The sequence below is a fragment of the Hyperolius riggenbachi genome, chromosome 7 (genome assembly GCF_040937935.1).
Source record: "Hyperolius riggenbachi isolate aHypRig1 chromosome 7, aHypRig1.pri, whole genome shotgun sequence".
NCBI classification, from domain to species: Eukaryota; Metazoa; Chordata; class Amphibia; order Anura; family Hyperoliidae; genus Hyperolius; species Hyperolius riggenbachi.
Window position 1 is genome coordinate 35,641,974 of NC_090652.1, and position 15,143 is coordinate 35,657,116.

General features: G+C 40.7%; 1 protein-coding gene across 13 annotated transcripts in view; it reads left to right on the forward strand.

The window, feature by feature from the left end:
- LOC137525476 (peptidyl-prolyl cis-trans isomerase G-like) overlaps positions 1–15,143 on the forward strand; it is a 309,707-nt gene that overhangs the window by 149,491 nt on the left and 145,073 nt on the right. For 11 of the 13 annotated variants that reach the window (XM_068246574.1, XM_068246586.1, XM_068246582.1 and 8 more), the window contains exons 1-3: positions 2,345–2,394; positions 3,404–3,549; positions 10,193–10,512. In XM_068246574.1, coding sequence (XP_068102675.1) covers positions 10,233–10,512 — 280 coding nt within the window. In that variant the 5' untranslated portion in view covers positions 2,345–2,394; positions 3,404–3,549; positions 10,193–10,232. Of the gene's footprint in view, positions 1–2,343; positions 2,426–3,403; positions 3,550–10,192; positions 10,513–15,143 lie in introns of those variants that run through there. The other 2 variants (XM_068246575.1, XM_068246576.1) reach the window with 2 other exon arrangements.

Below are 15,143 nucleotides of genomic sequence, written 5' to 3' on the forward strand. Positions count from 1 at the left end.
CCCCCTTAGGACTTGAGAAAATGCTACTCAGGAAGGACCACACAAAACAAATATCCACCATGTATAACTTTCGAAGCACCCATAGTAACATGGGGAAGATTCAATCTTCTAGAGAACACTGGCTAACACTAGACCCAAATTTAACACAAGAAAAGTGGACAGAACACGCTGAGTCCTTTAATAAAGATATCATCGCCTCTCAGGACAAGCTCATAAACATTACATGGTTTCATCAAATATATTTTACACCTTTAAAATTAGTTAAAATGGGCCCATCTTATAATGACTCCTGTTTTAAATGTACAGCTCCCCATGCAGATTTTCTTTACTGTGTGTGGAGTTGTCCCTTAGTGAATAACTATTGGAAATCTGTGATTCATTTCCTACGAGACACCTTACAGCTGCCGGTAGTTCTGGACTTACAATTATGCTTATTGGGAATCATAGGGGAAATACCCTGCAGCAAAAACCAATCAATTCTGATTAAAATCCTAATATACTATGCCAGGAAAGCCATAACCTTAAAATGGAAGCTACCTCGAGCGCCATCCACAAGGGAATGGATAAAGCTAGTAAACTTAGCTCTTCCACTATACAAAATCACATACCAATCACGAAAACAATTTAAAAAATTTGATAAAATTTGGGATAGATGGGTTAATGCTTCAGAAACCACAATTCCCAACCTTGATATCAATGTCGCAGTCCAAGACCTACAATGGGCTTAGAGACACAGAGAATAATAATAACCTTGCAACGTGAGAGGTTTCATGTATGAGTATCTCATTGTTACACATACCAGTTGAGTGTACTGAATAGCAAAACTATCAACACCTTCGTACTAATGTTATGAGATTTCATTGTATGTTCTGGATCTACACAATCGCATTGTTTTGCTGGAATTACTTTTTCTATATTTTTTTTTCTTTCTGTATATTTTATCACTTTTATCTTTTGTACTGCTTTTGGTAAATTTAATAAAAATTCTCTTAAAAAAAAAAATAGGTTTAGTTTCCATGAGGTTTTAGAGGAACCTTCAAATAGAAAGTAGGTACACCCTTTAGAACAGAGAAAGCAAAGACCTGTACCGAAGGCTCGTTAATACAGAATGAAAAAATGGGGCCTAGTATAACCTTGTACTTCAAAATGAGCTTTGGGATGGGAAAAAGAAAAAAAAATAGAACAGCACAAAAGTGCAATAGAGGTGTGTGGGGAGAGACCCATGTTATGGTCAGACACCAGACACCTCGGGGGGGGGGGGCAGCAAAACCTTACAGGCCGAACCACCTGTCGATACCAATAAGAAATTTGAAGGCCTAACGATTCAGGACATAAACAGAAAATACTTTTTTCCTGAAATATAATAATATTAATGAAATATAAAAATTAAAGAAGAGAACAGACAGAACAGACACATCAAACTGGTTTTGGACTCACCAAAACCTTTAAATCAAAGATAATATATATGAATTAGGCATAGCTTAACTGTTTCACTCCATGGCTATACTCAGAAGAAGAGGGTGTAAACAAGAATTATCTGCTTACAATTTCTATATATGTATCTAGTCCAGAAAAAACATATGACACATTTCAAAAATAAGAAAGAAAGTGCAAAACTGCACAATGCGCAGAATGCTCCTGACAAGGGAATAGAATAGGTGCACCGCTCAGGTCAGCCCATATGCAGATGTGCGCTACCTGCCAACTGGCGGACTTTATCAGGGCCGACAGTAGCAAAATGGAGGAGACCTAGAGGACACAGAGAGATCTTCACGACTGTCGGAGGCTGGAAGAAGTCCCAGGTAAGTAAAACTTGACTTCCATTAATATGCATTTTATTGATTAGGTGTGAACAAACATATCACCTAGGAGGAAACTCAGGAGAAAAAGTTGAATTGGGGGGAGGCCTTGTGGCCTTATCCACCATTAGTCTCCACAGTGGTGCTGAATCAAAAACTGCTAGTAGCCTCTATTACAAAATTTTTCACTGAACTCTGACAGATGACAGTTGGATTTAGGAGGTGAAACACTTACTGCATTACATGAGTCAGACGTTTTCACAGTGAAATTTGTATTTGTCTACGCCCACTTTTTGGTTATGGGGATAAAAAGTATCCTATATGTTATTCCAGGTAATGTACTATGTGTGTGCCAAATTTCATTTAAATCCGTTCAGCCATTGTTGCGCGATTGAGCAACAAACATCCAAACTTTCACATCTGTAATTAGTGAGATAAATCTGGATGATTTCCAGCTGCGCTGGTCTCAGTTTCGGGGCTTGGCTTCTGCTGTGAAGACATTTCCTCTAACTTTCCTGTGCCAGAAGGAAATCATTCAGAAGAAACGAAACTTTCACTAGAGCATCAGCAGCAGCCGAGCTGGGCAGCTGATCAGGTGAGATCTCAATCTGCTACAGGAACACAAGGTGAGAGGTATATGGAGGCTGCCATATCGGTTTCCTTTTAGTTTGTTTTTAAATCTTTATATTGTGGCACATGCTGTATTAAACTAGCCATACACATCAAGATCAATAACTTATTGGCCACATTTTGACAATAAAAAGAAAGTAAACATAGCACAAGACAGATGATATATGTTATTATCATCAGATTTTACCAGTCCGTGGAGAGCGCACACAATTTTGTCTTTGGGGTCATTTGACAGCTCTTTGGTCTTGCCTATGGTAGTAATTGGAGTCTGACTGACTCTGGGGTGGACAGGTGTCTTTAAAGAGCTCAGACAGGTGCTACTAATTTAGATGAATGAGTGGAGTAGAGAGGTGGACTTTTTAACAGCAGAGTCAGGCCCAGTGCACACCGATCCGCCAACCGCATCCGCCTGTGAAAATGCTTGGCTAATGTATTTCAATGGGATGTTGCACACCGGCAGTTTGAGGTTTTTAGCAAACCACAAACGTGCCTCCTCCTGCTGCACGTTTGCGGTTTGCAGAAGCGTTTCTGCCTCAATGTTAAAGTATAGGAAAAGCTCAAACCGCTCTGGAAAACGCTGGATCAGAGCGGGCTTCCAGGCATTTTTGTTACAGAAGCTGTTCAGTAACAGCTTTTACTGTAACAATATTTGTAATCTGCTACACAAAAAACGCTCTAAAAAACGCTAGGCATGTTTAGAAAACGTCTCTAAACATGCCTAGAATCGCTCTGAAATCGGCTCCAAAAACCGCTAGCGTTTTGAGGATCTGCTAGCGGGTTTTGGTGTGCACTGGGCCTAAGGTCTCAGGTCTTTGAGAACCAGAATTCTTGCTGATTGCCAGGTGTTCAAACACTTACTGTATGTGCAGCAGTGCAAAACAATAGATTCTTTAAAAATCATACAATATGATTTCCTGTTTTTTTTTTTTTCTTTTATGTTTTGTTTTTGATTTTTTTAATGCTCTCTCTCACAGTGGGAATGCTTCTATGATATGAATTTCAGACCTCTCCACTGATTTCTAAGCGGGAGAACTTGTAAAAACGCAGGGTGTTGAAATCTTTCCTCACTGTATGTCCCTTTGCATCTCGTGACCTGCTGGGCTCCAGAGACAACAATACAGTGAGTAATGCAATGTGTACTTTCACTTTCTTATGGTGGCTTTCACTCTCTCCTCCCCACTCTGCACAATGCTTGTTCTGTTTGTTATCTTTGCCAGCATTCCAGCAGACCTGCTCTCCCGCACACTCTGCCACACTGACTGCCTAAATTACGATGTGTGATGCTGGGAACACATGTTACGGTTTTCCGTTAGATGCGTTCGATTGATACATTCCGTCATGTCCGATATTCCTCCCGATCGTTTTACTGTGCTCAATTTCTCATAGAAGTGAATAGAAAAAGATAAGAAAAATGAGCGGAAGATAAGAGAATAGAGAAGAGAATTGAGCAGAAAAAACGATCGAGCAGAGAATGGAACGGGAAAAATGTATCGTGTGTTCCAAGCATAACAAGAAGGGGATGGGGAGCTGTTTTTTTTAATGATTACCACTATTCAAAGTATCTATAGAAGTGATTATTATGAGAACAGGACCAATAGAGAGCTAATACTGTAGTTGAGGGAAGGCCTCTCGGGCCCCTCTGGCCCAAGGGCCCCAACCTCTGCATCCCCTATTGCTACGCCCCTGATAATAATCACTCCTAGAGATGCTTTGAATGATAATAATCATTAACAAGCTGTTCCCCATCCCCTTCTTGCACCTCTGACGCAGGTTTTGGTGCACCGTATCAATTGTTATGTATAGAGTGCTTAGGGGGGCAAATGTAAAACTCGCACCGGGGCCCATAGCTCCTTAGCTACGCCACTGAGCGTGCCCTGTCAGTGATATATAGCTGTGAAAGTTCAGTAACTTCTGTTGGTCACTTTGTGACCAAGATTACAAATTTAGGAAAAGTGGGTGGAGCATACAACAGCCAATTAAATTCCAGCCATTCATTTTCAATGGGTAAATATAAACTGCAGCCATTCTTAGAATGTTAATTGCAGGGTTTTCAAACTTGCCACACTTGGTCACTGGGTGACTGAGATTAATATTCAGGAAAGTGGGTGGAGCCTACAACAGCCAATCAAGATTCACCTACTGATTTTCAAGGGGAATATTTAAACTGCTGCCATTCTTACACTGTTAATGGCAGAGGTTTCAAACTAGCTACAGTCGGTTATTGGGTGAATGGGGTTCAAATTCAATAAAGGGGGTGGAGCCACAAACAGCCAATCAGTTTTCTTTGCTGGATAAACTGCTTACATTCACACAATTTTGGTGCCAGGAACCCGAAAGCTCACAAACTTGGTCATTGAGTGACTGTGTGTCAAGGTTACAAGAAAGTGGGCGGAGCCAAAAACAGCTTTTCCTGGGGTAATATAAACTGCAGCCATTCTTACACTGTTTATAGCAGAGTTCTCAAACTTTGCACAGTTGGTCATTTGGTGACTGGGATTAATAATCAGGGAAGTGGATGGGGCCTGCAACAGCCAATCAAAATTCACCTGTTTATTTTCAAGGAGAATATTTAAATTGTTGCCATTCTTACACTTTTAATGGCAGCGGCCTCAAGCCTGGTACAGTCAGTCATTGGGTGACGGGTTCTAATTTTGGAAAAGGGCAGAGCCACAAACATCCAATCAGATTTGTTTCATTTCAGTGGAAAAATGCAAATTATTATTGCCAAGGACCCCAAAGCTCATAAACTTGGTCATTGAGTGACTGTATGTCAAGTTTAGAAACAGTGGGCGGAGCCAGAAACAACTTTTTACATGGGAAAATATAAACTGCAGCCATTCTTACACTGTTAATAGCAGGGTTGTCAAACTTGACACAGTTGGTCACTGGGTGACTGGGATTAATATCCATGAAAGTGGGTGGAGCTTAGAACAGCCAATCAAATTTCACCTATGGATTTTCAAGGGGAATATTTAAATTGCTGCCATTCTTACACTGTTAATGGTAGAGGCCCCAATTCTGGTAAAGTCTGTCATTGGATGACTGGGATTCAAATTCAGAAAAGGAGGTGGAGCCACAAACAGCCAATCAGATTTGTTTAATTTCAAAGGGAAAATACAAATTATTGATGCCAAGGACCCCAAAGCTCACAAACTTGGTCATTGAAGGCCATATGCGATTTACTGTTTCACCTAAGTTTTCTCCTTGGAGAAACATTTTTATTTTTGATTTAAAAAAGTTTTTTAGCACTTTGTAATGGAAAACATATAAAAAGTAGGTAAAAAGTACTATCAAAATTATTTTGAGTATTTTTTTGCTTGCTGGTGGTTTAAAATGCATTTCATTGGCAAGTTTTAAAATATCACCTTGGAGAAAACTCAGGTGAAAAAATGAATTGCATATGGGCCTGAGTGTTTATGTGTTGGAGATAGAAAAAGTGGGCAGAGCCAACACCAGCCAAATACATACCCGGGCAATTCGGGTCATCGGCTAGTTTAATATAAAATGATGTCATAGTTACTATACATATGACATGGATTAAACCGTGCGCTTCACTGAGGACAGTCACTGAGATAACTGTGTACTGTGTAAAGTGCTGTAGAAGATGTCAGTGCAATATAAATACACAATAATAATATGGTAGAATATTAGACTATGACTATGGCAGGATTAGACTGTGAGTTCCTCTGAGGACAGTCAGTAACATGACTATGTTCTCTGTAAAGTGCTGCAGGAGATGTCAGTGCTGTATAAATACTGTATATAATAATAATATGGTAGGACATTAGACTAGGACTATGGTAGGGATTAGATTGTGAGCTCCTCTGAGGACAGTCAGTGACATGACTATGTACTCTGTAATGTGCTGCAGGAGATGTCAGTGCTATATAAAGGCATAATAATAATATGGTGGGACATTAGACTATCACTATGGTAGTGATTAGATTGTGAGCTCCTCTGAGGACAGTCAGTGACATGACCATGTACTCTGTAAAGTGCTGCAGAAGATGTCAGTGCTATATAAAGGCATAATAATAATAATATGGTAGGACATTAGACTATACCATCCTTGTGTTAGTATTATATATGTGAGTGATGATATAAGAAACAAACTTGCAAGTGGAAATTCAACTTGGTCATAAATGATAGAGCAAATCTCTCTCTTGCCATTGTAGATACATCTCCCTTCTCTACCTTCCATGACTTAGGGGATCATAGGGAGAGTCATTTTACCTCTTCATATTTTTTTGTGAGACTAATGGTGGTCACGCATGTTACAATTTTTCTGTTTGATTTTACCCCAATTCCATTACGATCAATTGTGTAAAAAAAAAAAAAAAAAAAAAAAAAAAAAAAGATAATTTTTCCCCCCAGTCAATCCAGTTTTAGTCACCTATTCCCTACTTGACTCCCTACAAACTGGAGCCCCTCCCCCCTCCTTAGATTGTAAGGCTTTGTCAGGATTCTCCCTTCCCTAGCTTATTTACATGATAATTTGCTCCCATCATTGTACTACTTTCTTAAAAATGCCTCATACTTGTATTACCACGGGGCAGCATGGTGGTGTGGCGGTTAACGCTCTCGCCTTGCAGCACTGGGTCCCCGGTTCGAATTCCTGCCAATATCTGCAAGGAGTTTGTTAGTTCTACCCGTGTCTGTGTGGGTTTCCTCCAGGCACTCCGGTTTCCTCCCACACCCGAAAAACATACAGATAAGTTAATTGGCTTCCCTCTAAATTGGCCCTAGACTATGATACATGCACTACACAATACATACATAGACATAGGACTATGGTAGGGACTAGATTGTGAGCCCCTCTGAGGGGCAATTAATGACTAGACAATATACTTAATGCATAATAGTTGGCGCTATATAAATACTTAAATAAAATAAAATTACTGGACTTACCTAACCAGCCCCAAATTGCATATCATGTACCCTCTTTGCATTGTATAACTTTATTTTATTTTGTATAACCCTGTTGCGTTACATCTGCCATCCTATGTACCACTGTATGTATCTATTGTCCAGCACTGCATAATACTGTATGTTGGGGCCTTATATATACATGCGATAATAATCAGTGATGGCACAGAGTACCCTATACACATTTATAAATTAAAATCTAATTTATGCCTTTTATTCTATCATTTTTGTCACAATTGTGTCAAAATCAAGCATACGTGTGTGGTACATTGGTTGCAAGAGTCTAATTTTTCATTCGAAAAAAAAAAAAAAGATTGAAAGATTGTCAAATTGATAAAATAGTAAAAAATTGTAATGTATGTGGCCACCATAAGGCCTGATTCACATTTGCATTGCGAAAACGTGTCTGATCACCAGTCAATATGATCCGTTTTCACCCCCTTTTGTTCTGTTTCCCCACATCCCCTCAGGCACCCACCCTCAAAGTCCGTATCTTTACTAGTGGGAAGAAACATTCCGTTTTCTCATTGCCCCCAATGCAGCACTTCAGCTTCCATTTCTGTTCTGCTTGGCTCAGCGCCGCGGTCCAGATAAAATTGCTGCAGGAGGAAACCTGCGGTCCATTCAGTGGGTCATGCAGGACAGATCCTTTAGAATGGACGCATCTGAATGGATCCATAGGCTAACTTTGGATCCATTCCCATCAGTTCTGATCCGTTCCATTCCGATCCATGAACGAACCGCTTTTTAGCGCTGATGTGAACCGTGTCTAAGTCTGGTGAGGATGAAGGGGAATTGGTTGTCCTTTATCTAAAATTCCATCGCTGAAATTAGATTCCTGCTTTAGCTTTCCCAGGACCAGGAATGCTTAGATACCCCCAATCATGTATTCGAGTGATCACAAATTCGACTCCGCCCACTTACGAATTGACTTGTGATCATGATTACTAATAGAAACAGATATCCAACTCAAGTGCGGTTTTGAGTTAAATAACTGCACGTAATCACGAATCACGAGTCCTGATTCGGGATTAAAAACCCGCCTACTTTAACGGTTTATAGCAAAGCCTTCTTACATGCTAGAAACACCATTTGCCAGATATGTTAAGAAGAACAGTGAGAACAAAAGGATAAAAAATATTTCAAAAAGACCTAATAATTTTTGAGAAAATCGATTTTAAAGATTCAAAGGAAAAAAGTATACTGTACATTTAAATGCGTTAAATACATTAATGGTCATTTACCGCATTTAAATGTATACTTTTTTCCTTTGAAACTTTAAAATCGATTTTCTCAAACACTATAAGGTCTTTTTGAAAAAAAATGGTGTTTCTGGCATGTAAGGGGGCTTTGCTATTAACGAGTGCAATCACCAGTGCATTTGTGATTGGCATTCGTGATCGAGAGCCGATCACTAAAGCCGATTGCGACCTCGTGATCGCAAAAACGGCTCATGATCACGAGCTCGTGATCATGAGCTCATGATTAGCACCACTGCCCAGGACTCTGTATCCAGCTTCACTTGCTTTGATGAAGTTTGATGAAGGCACTATACACGCTCTCAGCAGCTCTCATGCCTTGCACTCACTCACAGCAACTATGGGGAGGGCCTGCTCATGTGCGAGGGTCTTTACCTCCAGTTCAAAGGATCTGAGTAGTACTAGTCAGGGCCTACTAACAGGATTTGTAACGGATGAAAGAAGGCGGTGGGGGGGACAACACAACCTGCCAAAGGATGCCATTACTAACAAAAGTATGTACTCTATTTAATATACTTTTTTGGACTCGGATGTCCCTTAAAGGACACCCGAGGATAAAATAAATAAAAAAAAACAACAATTGTATGTATCCTTCTTCTCTTCAAAATAACGTTTTAGGATACTCCACAGTTTTATTTTATATTTAAATCTACTTTTCAAGTTTTTACTGTTTTATTGTTTTGGCTCAATGACATATTCATTGAAGTATGCCTATGACTCTACGAACTATTGACTCTTTTTATCTCTTTCCTGCTCTCAAAAGCCATTTTCTGCTAGGAAAGTGTTTTATAGTTATCATTTCTTATCAGTGAGGGTCACTGTAGTCTGACCCAGTCCTGACAGGAACTGCCACTTATGCTAGGTACACACCATACAATTTTCTGGCAGATTTACCTGCCAGATCGATTATTTCCAACGTGTCCGATCTGAATTATGATAGATTTTTTTATAGTTTTTTTGATCGATTTTCATAGACCTGAACAAAAATCGATCAAAAAATGATTAAAAAAATAATCAAAAAAATCAATCGAAATTCAGATGGGACATGTTGGAAATAATTGATCTGGCAGGTAAATCTGAAAATTTGGCAGGTAAATTTGCCAGAAAATTGTTTGGTGTGTACCTACCATTACATACCTGATGTTTAACTTTTTCAGGCAGAGAAAGAGAAAAGGAACACAGGCTACACAGCATAGTTATTTGTGTGCTAGGCACTGTACATACACATGTCTATCTCATGTCACATGTCACCTTATCTTTTAAGGGGTGAGGAAGAGAAGGGAATGGGAGGTTGATAGAAAAGAACATTGCAGCCAGCTTGCCTCTTCCTGTCTTAAAACTTGACTTTAGCTGAAAGTCAAATTTTTGATCACTAGGACTGAGGGGAACAAGGAGAGATATGTGGATCTAGCAAGGACATAGCTCTATGCGTACCTTAACTAACTTTGCCTCAGGTTTTTTATTTTGTATAATACTAGTTATGATTTTTAATATTTTATTTCCTTTTGTAATCCCTTAGATTTTATCTGTCATATTAAAAATGGGACATTAATTTTCTATATGTGACCCATATTGTAGACTTGAATAAGTGATTCCTGGACATCCCAGCAAACTCGAAATGTCAGCCCAAAGTGTAAGCCAAGTCATAGCCAAGCACCTGAATGGACTCGAACACAACCAGTTGGAGTTATTTACGGTGATACTTTGTCAGATGAAGCCTCCTCTTAAGCATGGTAACATTTGGATGGAAGACCTTCGAGGCAAATCTGTGGACCATATCGCCAGTATTATTGTGAAACGTCACACCACAAGACATGCATCAGCAACAGTGGAAAAGATTCTCACAGAAATGAAAGAACTTAATGCTAGGATGGATTTCAAAAAAGAGATCAGGGCTGGTAAGTAATGTATATATCTCAAATATCACATATACAGGTCAAAGAATGTAATCTGCAATAGGGATGGTAAGAATCACCACATACCAAATCCGACGAAATTCCAAATTCCCTCTGGTAATTGCATTTTCCGTCAGTATTCCGCCATCTATATATATAATAGAGTAAGTGCCTCAACCTTCAAACAAGAAGAAGAAGTAGTGCCCTGCCCCCAGGGCCGGTCCAAGCAAGAAGAAGGGGCTGGTCCAAGCAAGAAGAAGAAGTAGTGTCATATCAAACCAAGGGCAAAGAGGGATAATTTGCATATTCAGTAGCAGTGCATTGTGGGTAACCACAAATGTTCACTTATAGCTGAATTATTGCAGATTTGCTTCTGTTTTAAGAAGGAAAATTACACCAAGCTTTGCTTTTTTTTAGTAGGAGGGCTTTTTGGTCTCTTTTATCCTCCTATATACACTCTTAGTAGTTTGGGTCACCCTGAGCTGCTTGGTTATTCTGTTGTACTGGTCCAAGCCCTATCTCATACAGCTGTATCAATCCCTGCTATGTACTGATGAGGACTAAAAGTCTGAAATAGACTGTCACATGTGGGTTTGATATGATTGTGTAAAATTTATAGCTATAGGGCCTGTTTCACAAAATGGTGCAAATTGTTTAGCATGGGTGTGCTAAACAGTTAGCACGTGAAGTGCCGTTTGTGGACTTTTGCGTGCGCGTAAAAGACCGCGATCATGCAAATCACGGCACTTTGCATGCGCAAAAGTCTGCGAACGGCACTTCACATGCTAAACAGTTTGCAACGCTTTGTGAATCAGGCCCATAGGCTTGCTTGACTTACCAAGGGTGAAAAGGAATAATTTGCATATTTAGTAGCGGTGCATTGTGGGTAACCACAAATGTTCACTTATAGCTGAATTATTGCAGATTTGCTTCTGTTTTAAGAAGGAAAATTACACCAAGCTTTGCTTTTTTTTTTAGTAAGATTGCTTTTTGGTCTCTTTTATCCTCCTATATACATTCTTAGTAGTTTGGGTCACCCTGAGCTGCTTGGTTACTCTGTTGTACTGGTCCAAGCCCTATCTCATATAGCCATATCAATCCCTGCTATGTACTAATGTGGACTAAAAGTCTGAAATAGGCTGTCACATGTGGGTTTGAAATGATTGTGTAAAATTTAAAGCTATAGGGCCTGATTCACAAAATGGTGCTAACTGTTTAGCACAGGTGTGCTAAACAGTTAGTACGTAAAGTGCCACAATTTGTGCAATCGCGGACTTTTGCGCGTGCAATTTGCTGCGATTCAAGGACTTTTGCACGCGCAAGGCAAATTGCGTGCGCAAAAGACTGTGATCGCGCAAATCGCGGCACTTTGCGCGTGCAAAAGTCCGCGAACGGCACTTCACGTGCTAACTGTTTAGCACACCCGTGCTAAACAGTTTGTGCTGCTTTGTGAATCAGGCCCATAGGCTTGCTTGACTTACCAAGGGTGAAAAGGAATAATTTGCATATTTAGTAGCAGTGCATTGTGGGAAACCACAAATGTTCACTTATAACTGAATTATTGCAGATCTTCTTCTGTTTTAAGAAGCCAAATTACACCAAGCTTTGATTTTTTTAGTAGAAGGTCTTTTTGGTCCCTTTTATCTCCCTATACATTCCGAGTGGTTTGGGTCGCCCTGAGCTGTTTGGTTACTCTGTTGTACTGGTCCAAGCCCTATCTCATATAGCCATATCAATCCTTGCCATGTACAGCTGAGGACCAAAAGTCTGAAACAGGCTGTCACATGTGGGCTTGATTTGACTGTGTAAAATTTAAAGCTATAGGCTTGCTATACACCAGTGGTTCTGGATGCTTGCTTGGGTTACTAAGGGTGAAAAGAAATACTTGGCATATTTAGTAGCAGTACATTGTGGGTAACCACAAATGTTCACTTATAGCTGAATTATTACAGACTAGCCGACCCGCGGCGTAGCATACGCCACATAAGGGGATAGAGGGCAGGAAGGGGGTATTGGGCACAACGGCGGGGAGGGGGGTCGGACCCCCCCTCAACTGGGTCCCCCATGTGTGCTCCCCCTCCAGCTTAAGCTCAGCAGGAACCCCCCTTCCTCACCTGGGTCCCCCATGTGCGCTCCCCCTCCTGCTTAAGCACAGTAGCAGCCGCCACTATTAGTAAGAGGCAGAGGGCGGGGATGCCTCACCTCTTCCGTATTCCAGCGTGCGTACCACTGTTGTCACTTCCTGCAATGCCACCCACTGTATTTGCCTTTTTAAAACAGAAGGAAATCTGTAATAATTCAGCTATAAGTGAACATTTGTGGTTACCCACAATGTACTGCTACTAAATATGCCAAGTATTCCTTTTCACCCTTAGTAACCCAAGCAAGCATCCAGAACCACTGGTGTATAGCAAGCCTATAGCTTTAAATTTTACACAGTCAAATCAAACCCACATGTGACAGCCTGTTTCAGACTTTTGGTCCTCAGCTGTACATGGCAAGGATTGATATAGCTATATGAGATAGGGCTTGGACCAGTACAACAGAGTAACCAAACAGCTCATGGCGACCCAAACCACTCGGAATGTATAGGGAGATAAAATGGACCAAAAAGACCTTCTACTAAAAAAATCAAAGCTTGGTGTAATTTGGCTTCTTAAAACAGAAGAAGATCTGCAATAATTCAGTTATAAGTGAACATTTGTGGTTACCCACAATGCACTGCTACTAAATATGCAAATTATTCCTTTTCACCCTTGGTAAGTCAAGCAAGCCTATGGGCCTGATTCACAAAGCAGCACAAACAGTTAGCACGTGAAGTGCCGTTCGCGGACTTTTGCACGCGCAAAGTGCCGCGATTTGCACGATCACAGTCTTTTGCGCACGCAATTTGCCTTGCACGTGCAAAAGTCCTTGAGTTGCAGCAAATTGCACGCGCAAAAGTCCGCGATTGCACAAATTGTGGCACGTTACGTACTAACTGTTTAGCACACCTGTGCTAAACAGTTAGCACCATTTTGTGAATCAGGCCCTATAGCTTTACATTTTACACAATCATTTCAAACCCACATGTGACAGCCTATTTCAGACTTTTAGTCCACATCAGTACATAGCAGGGATTGATATGGCTATATGAGATAGGGCTTGGACCAGTACAACAGAGTAACCAAGCAGCTCAGGGTGACCCAAACTACTAAGAATGTATATAGGAGGATAAAAGAGACCAAAAAGCCCTCCTACTAAAAAAAAAAAGCAAAGCTTGGTGTAATTTTCCTTCTTAAAACAGAAGCAAATCTGCAATAATTCAGCTATAAGTGAACATTAGTGGTTACCCACAATGCACCGCTACTAAATATGCAAATTATTCCTTTTCACCCTTGGTAAGTCAAGCAAGCCTATGGGCCTGATTCACAAAGCGTTGCAAACTGTTTAGCATGCCAAGTGCCGCGATTTGCGTGATCGCGGTCTTTTACGCGCACGCAAAAGTCCACAAACGGCACTTCACGTGCTAACTGTTTAGCACACCCATGCTAAACAATTTGCACCATTTTGTGAATCAGGCCCTATAGCTATACATTTTACACAATCATATCAAACCCACATGTGACAGTCTATTTCAGACTTTTAGTCCTCATCAGTACATAGCAGGGATTGATACAGCTGTATGAGATAGGGCTTGGACCAGTACAACAGAATAACCAAGCAGCTCAGGGTGACCCAAACTACTAAGAATGTATATAGGAGGATAAAAGAGACCAAAAAGCCCTCCTACTAAAAAAAAGCAAAGCTTGGTGTAATTTTCCTTCTTAAAACAGAAGCAAATCTGCAATAATTCAGCTATAAGTGAACATTTGTGGTTACCCACAATGCACTGCTACTGAATATGCAAATTATCCCTCTTTGCCCTTGGTTTGATATGACACTACTTCTTCTTCTTGCTTGGACCAGCCCCTTCTTCTTGCTTGGACCGGTCCTGGGGGCAGGGCGCTACTTCTTCTTCTTGTTTGAAGGTTGAGGCACTTAGTCTATTATATATATAGATTTCCTTCTGTTTTAAAAAGGCAAATACAGTGGGTGGCATTGCAGGAAGTGACAACAGTGGTACGCACGCTGGAATACGGAAGAGGTGAGGCATCCCCACCCTCTGCCTCTTACTAATAGTGGCGGCTGCTACTGTGCTTAAGCAGGAGGGGGAGCGCACATGGGGGACCCAGGTGAGGAAGGGGGGTTCCTGCTGAGCTTAAGCTGGAGGGGGAGCACACATGGGGGACCCAGTTGAGGGGGGGTCCGACCCCCCTCCCCGCCGCTGTGCCCAATACCCCCTTCCTGCCCTCTACCCCCTTATGCGGCGTATGCTACGCCGCGGGTCGGCTAGTTTACATTATAGTAAAGTTTGCAGACTTCTGTGGTTAATTGCAAAGCCCCTATAAATGGAATCTTCACTAAATTTACAAGGTGTCTTCGGGAACAAATGGGACCAAGTAAAAAAACATTAAAAACCTATAATTTTTGAAAAATGTATTTTGAAATTTTCAAAGAAACTGGGTAGAATTATATTTTGCTACATGCACTTTAACATATTTTAGTTCCAAGCGTTGTATACACGGTTTATACATTTTAAGAGAATAGACAGT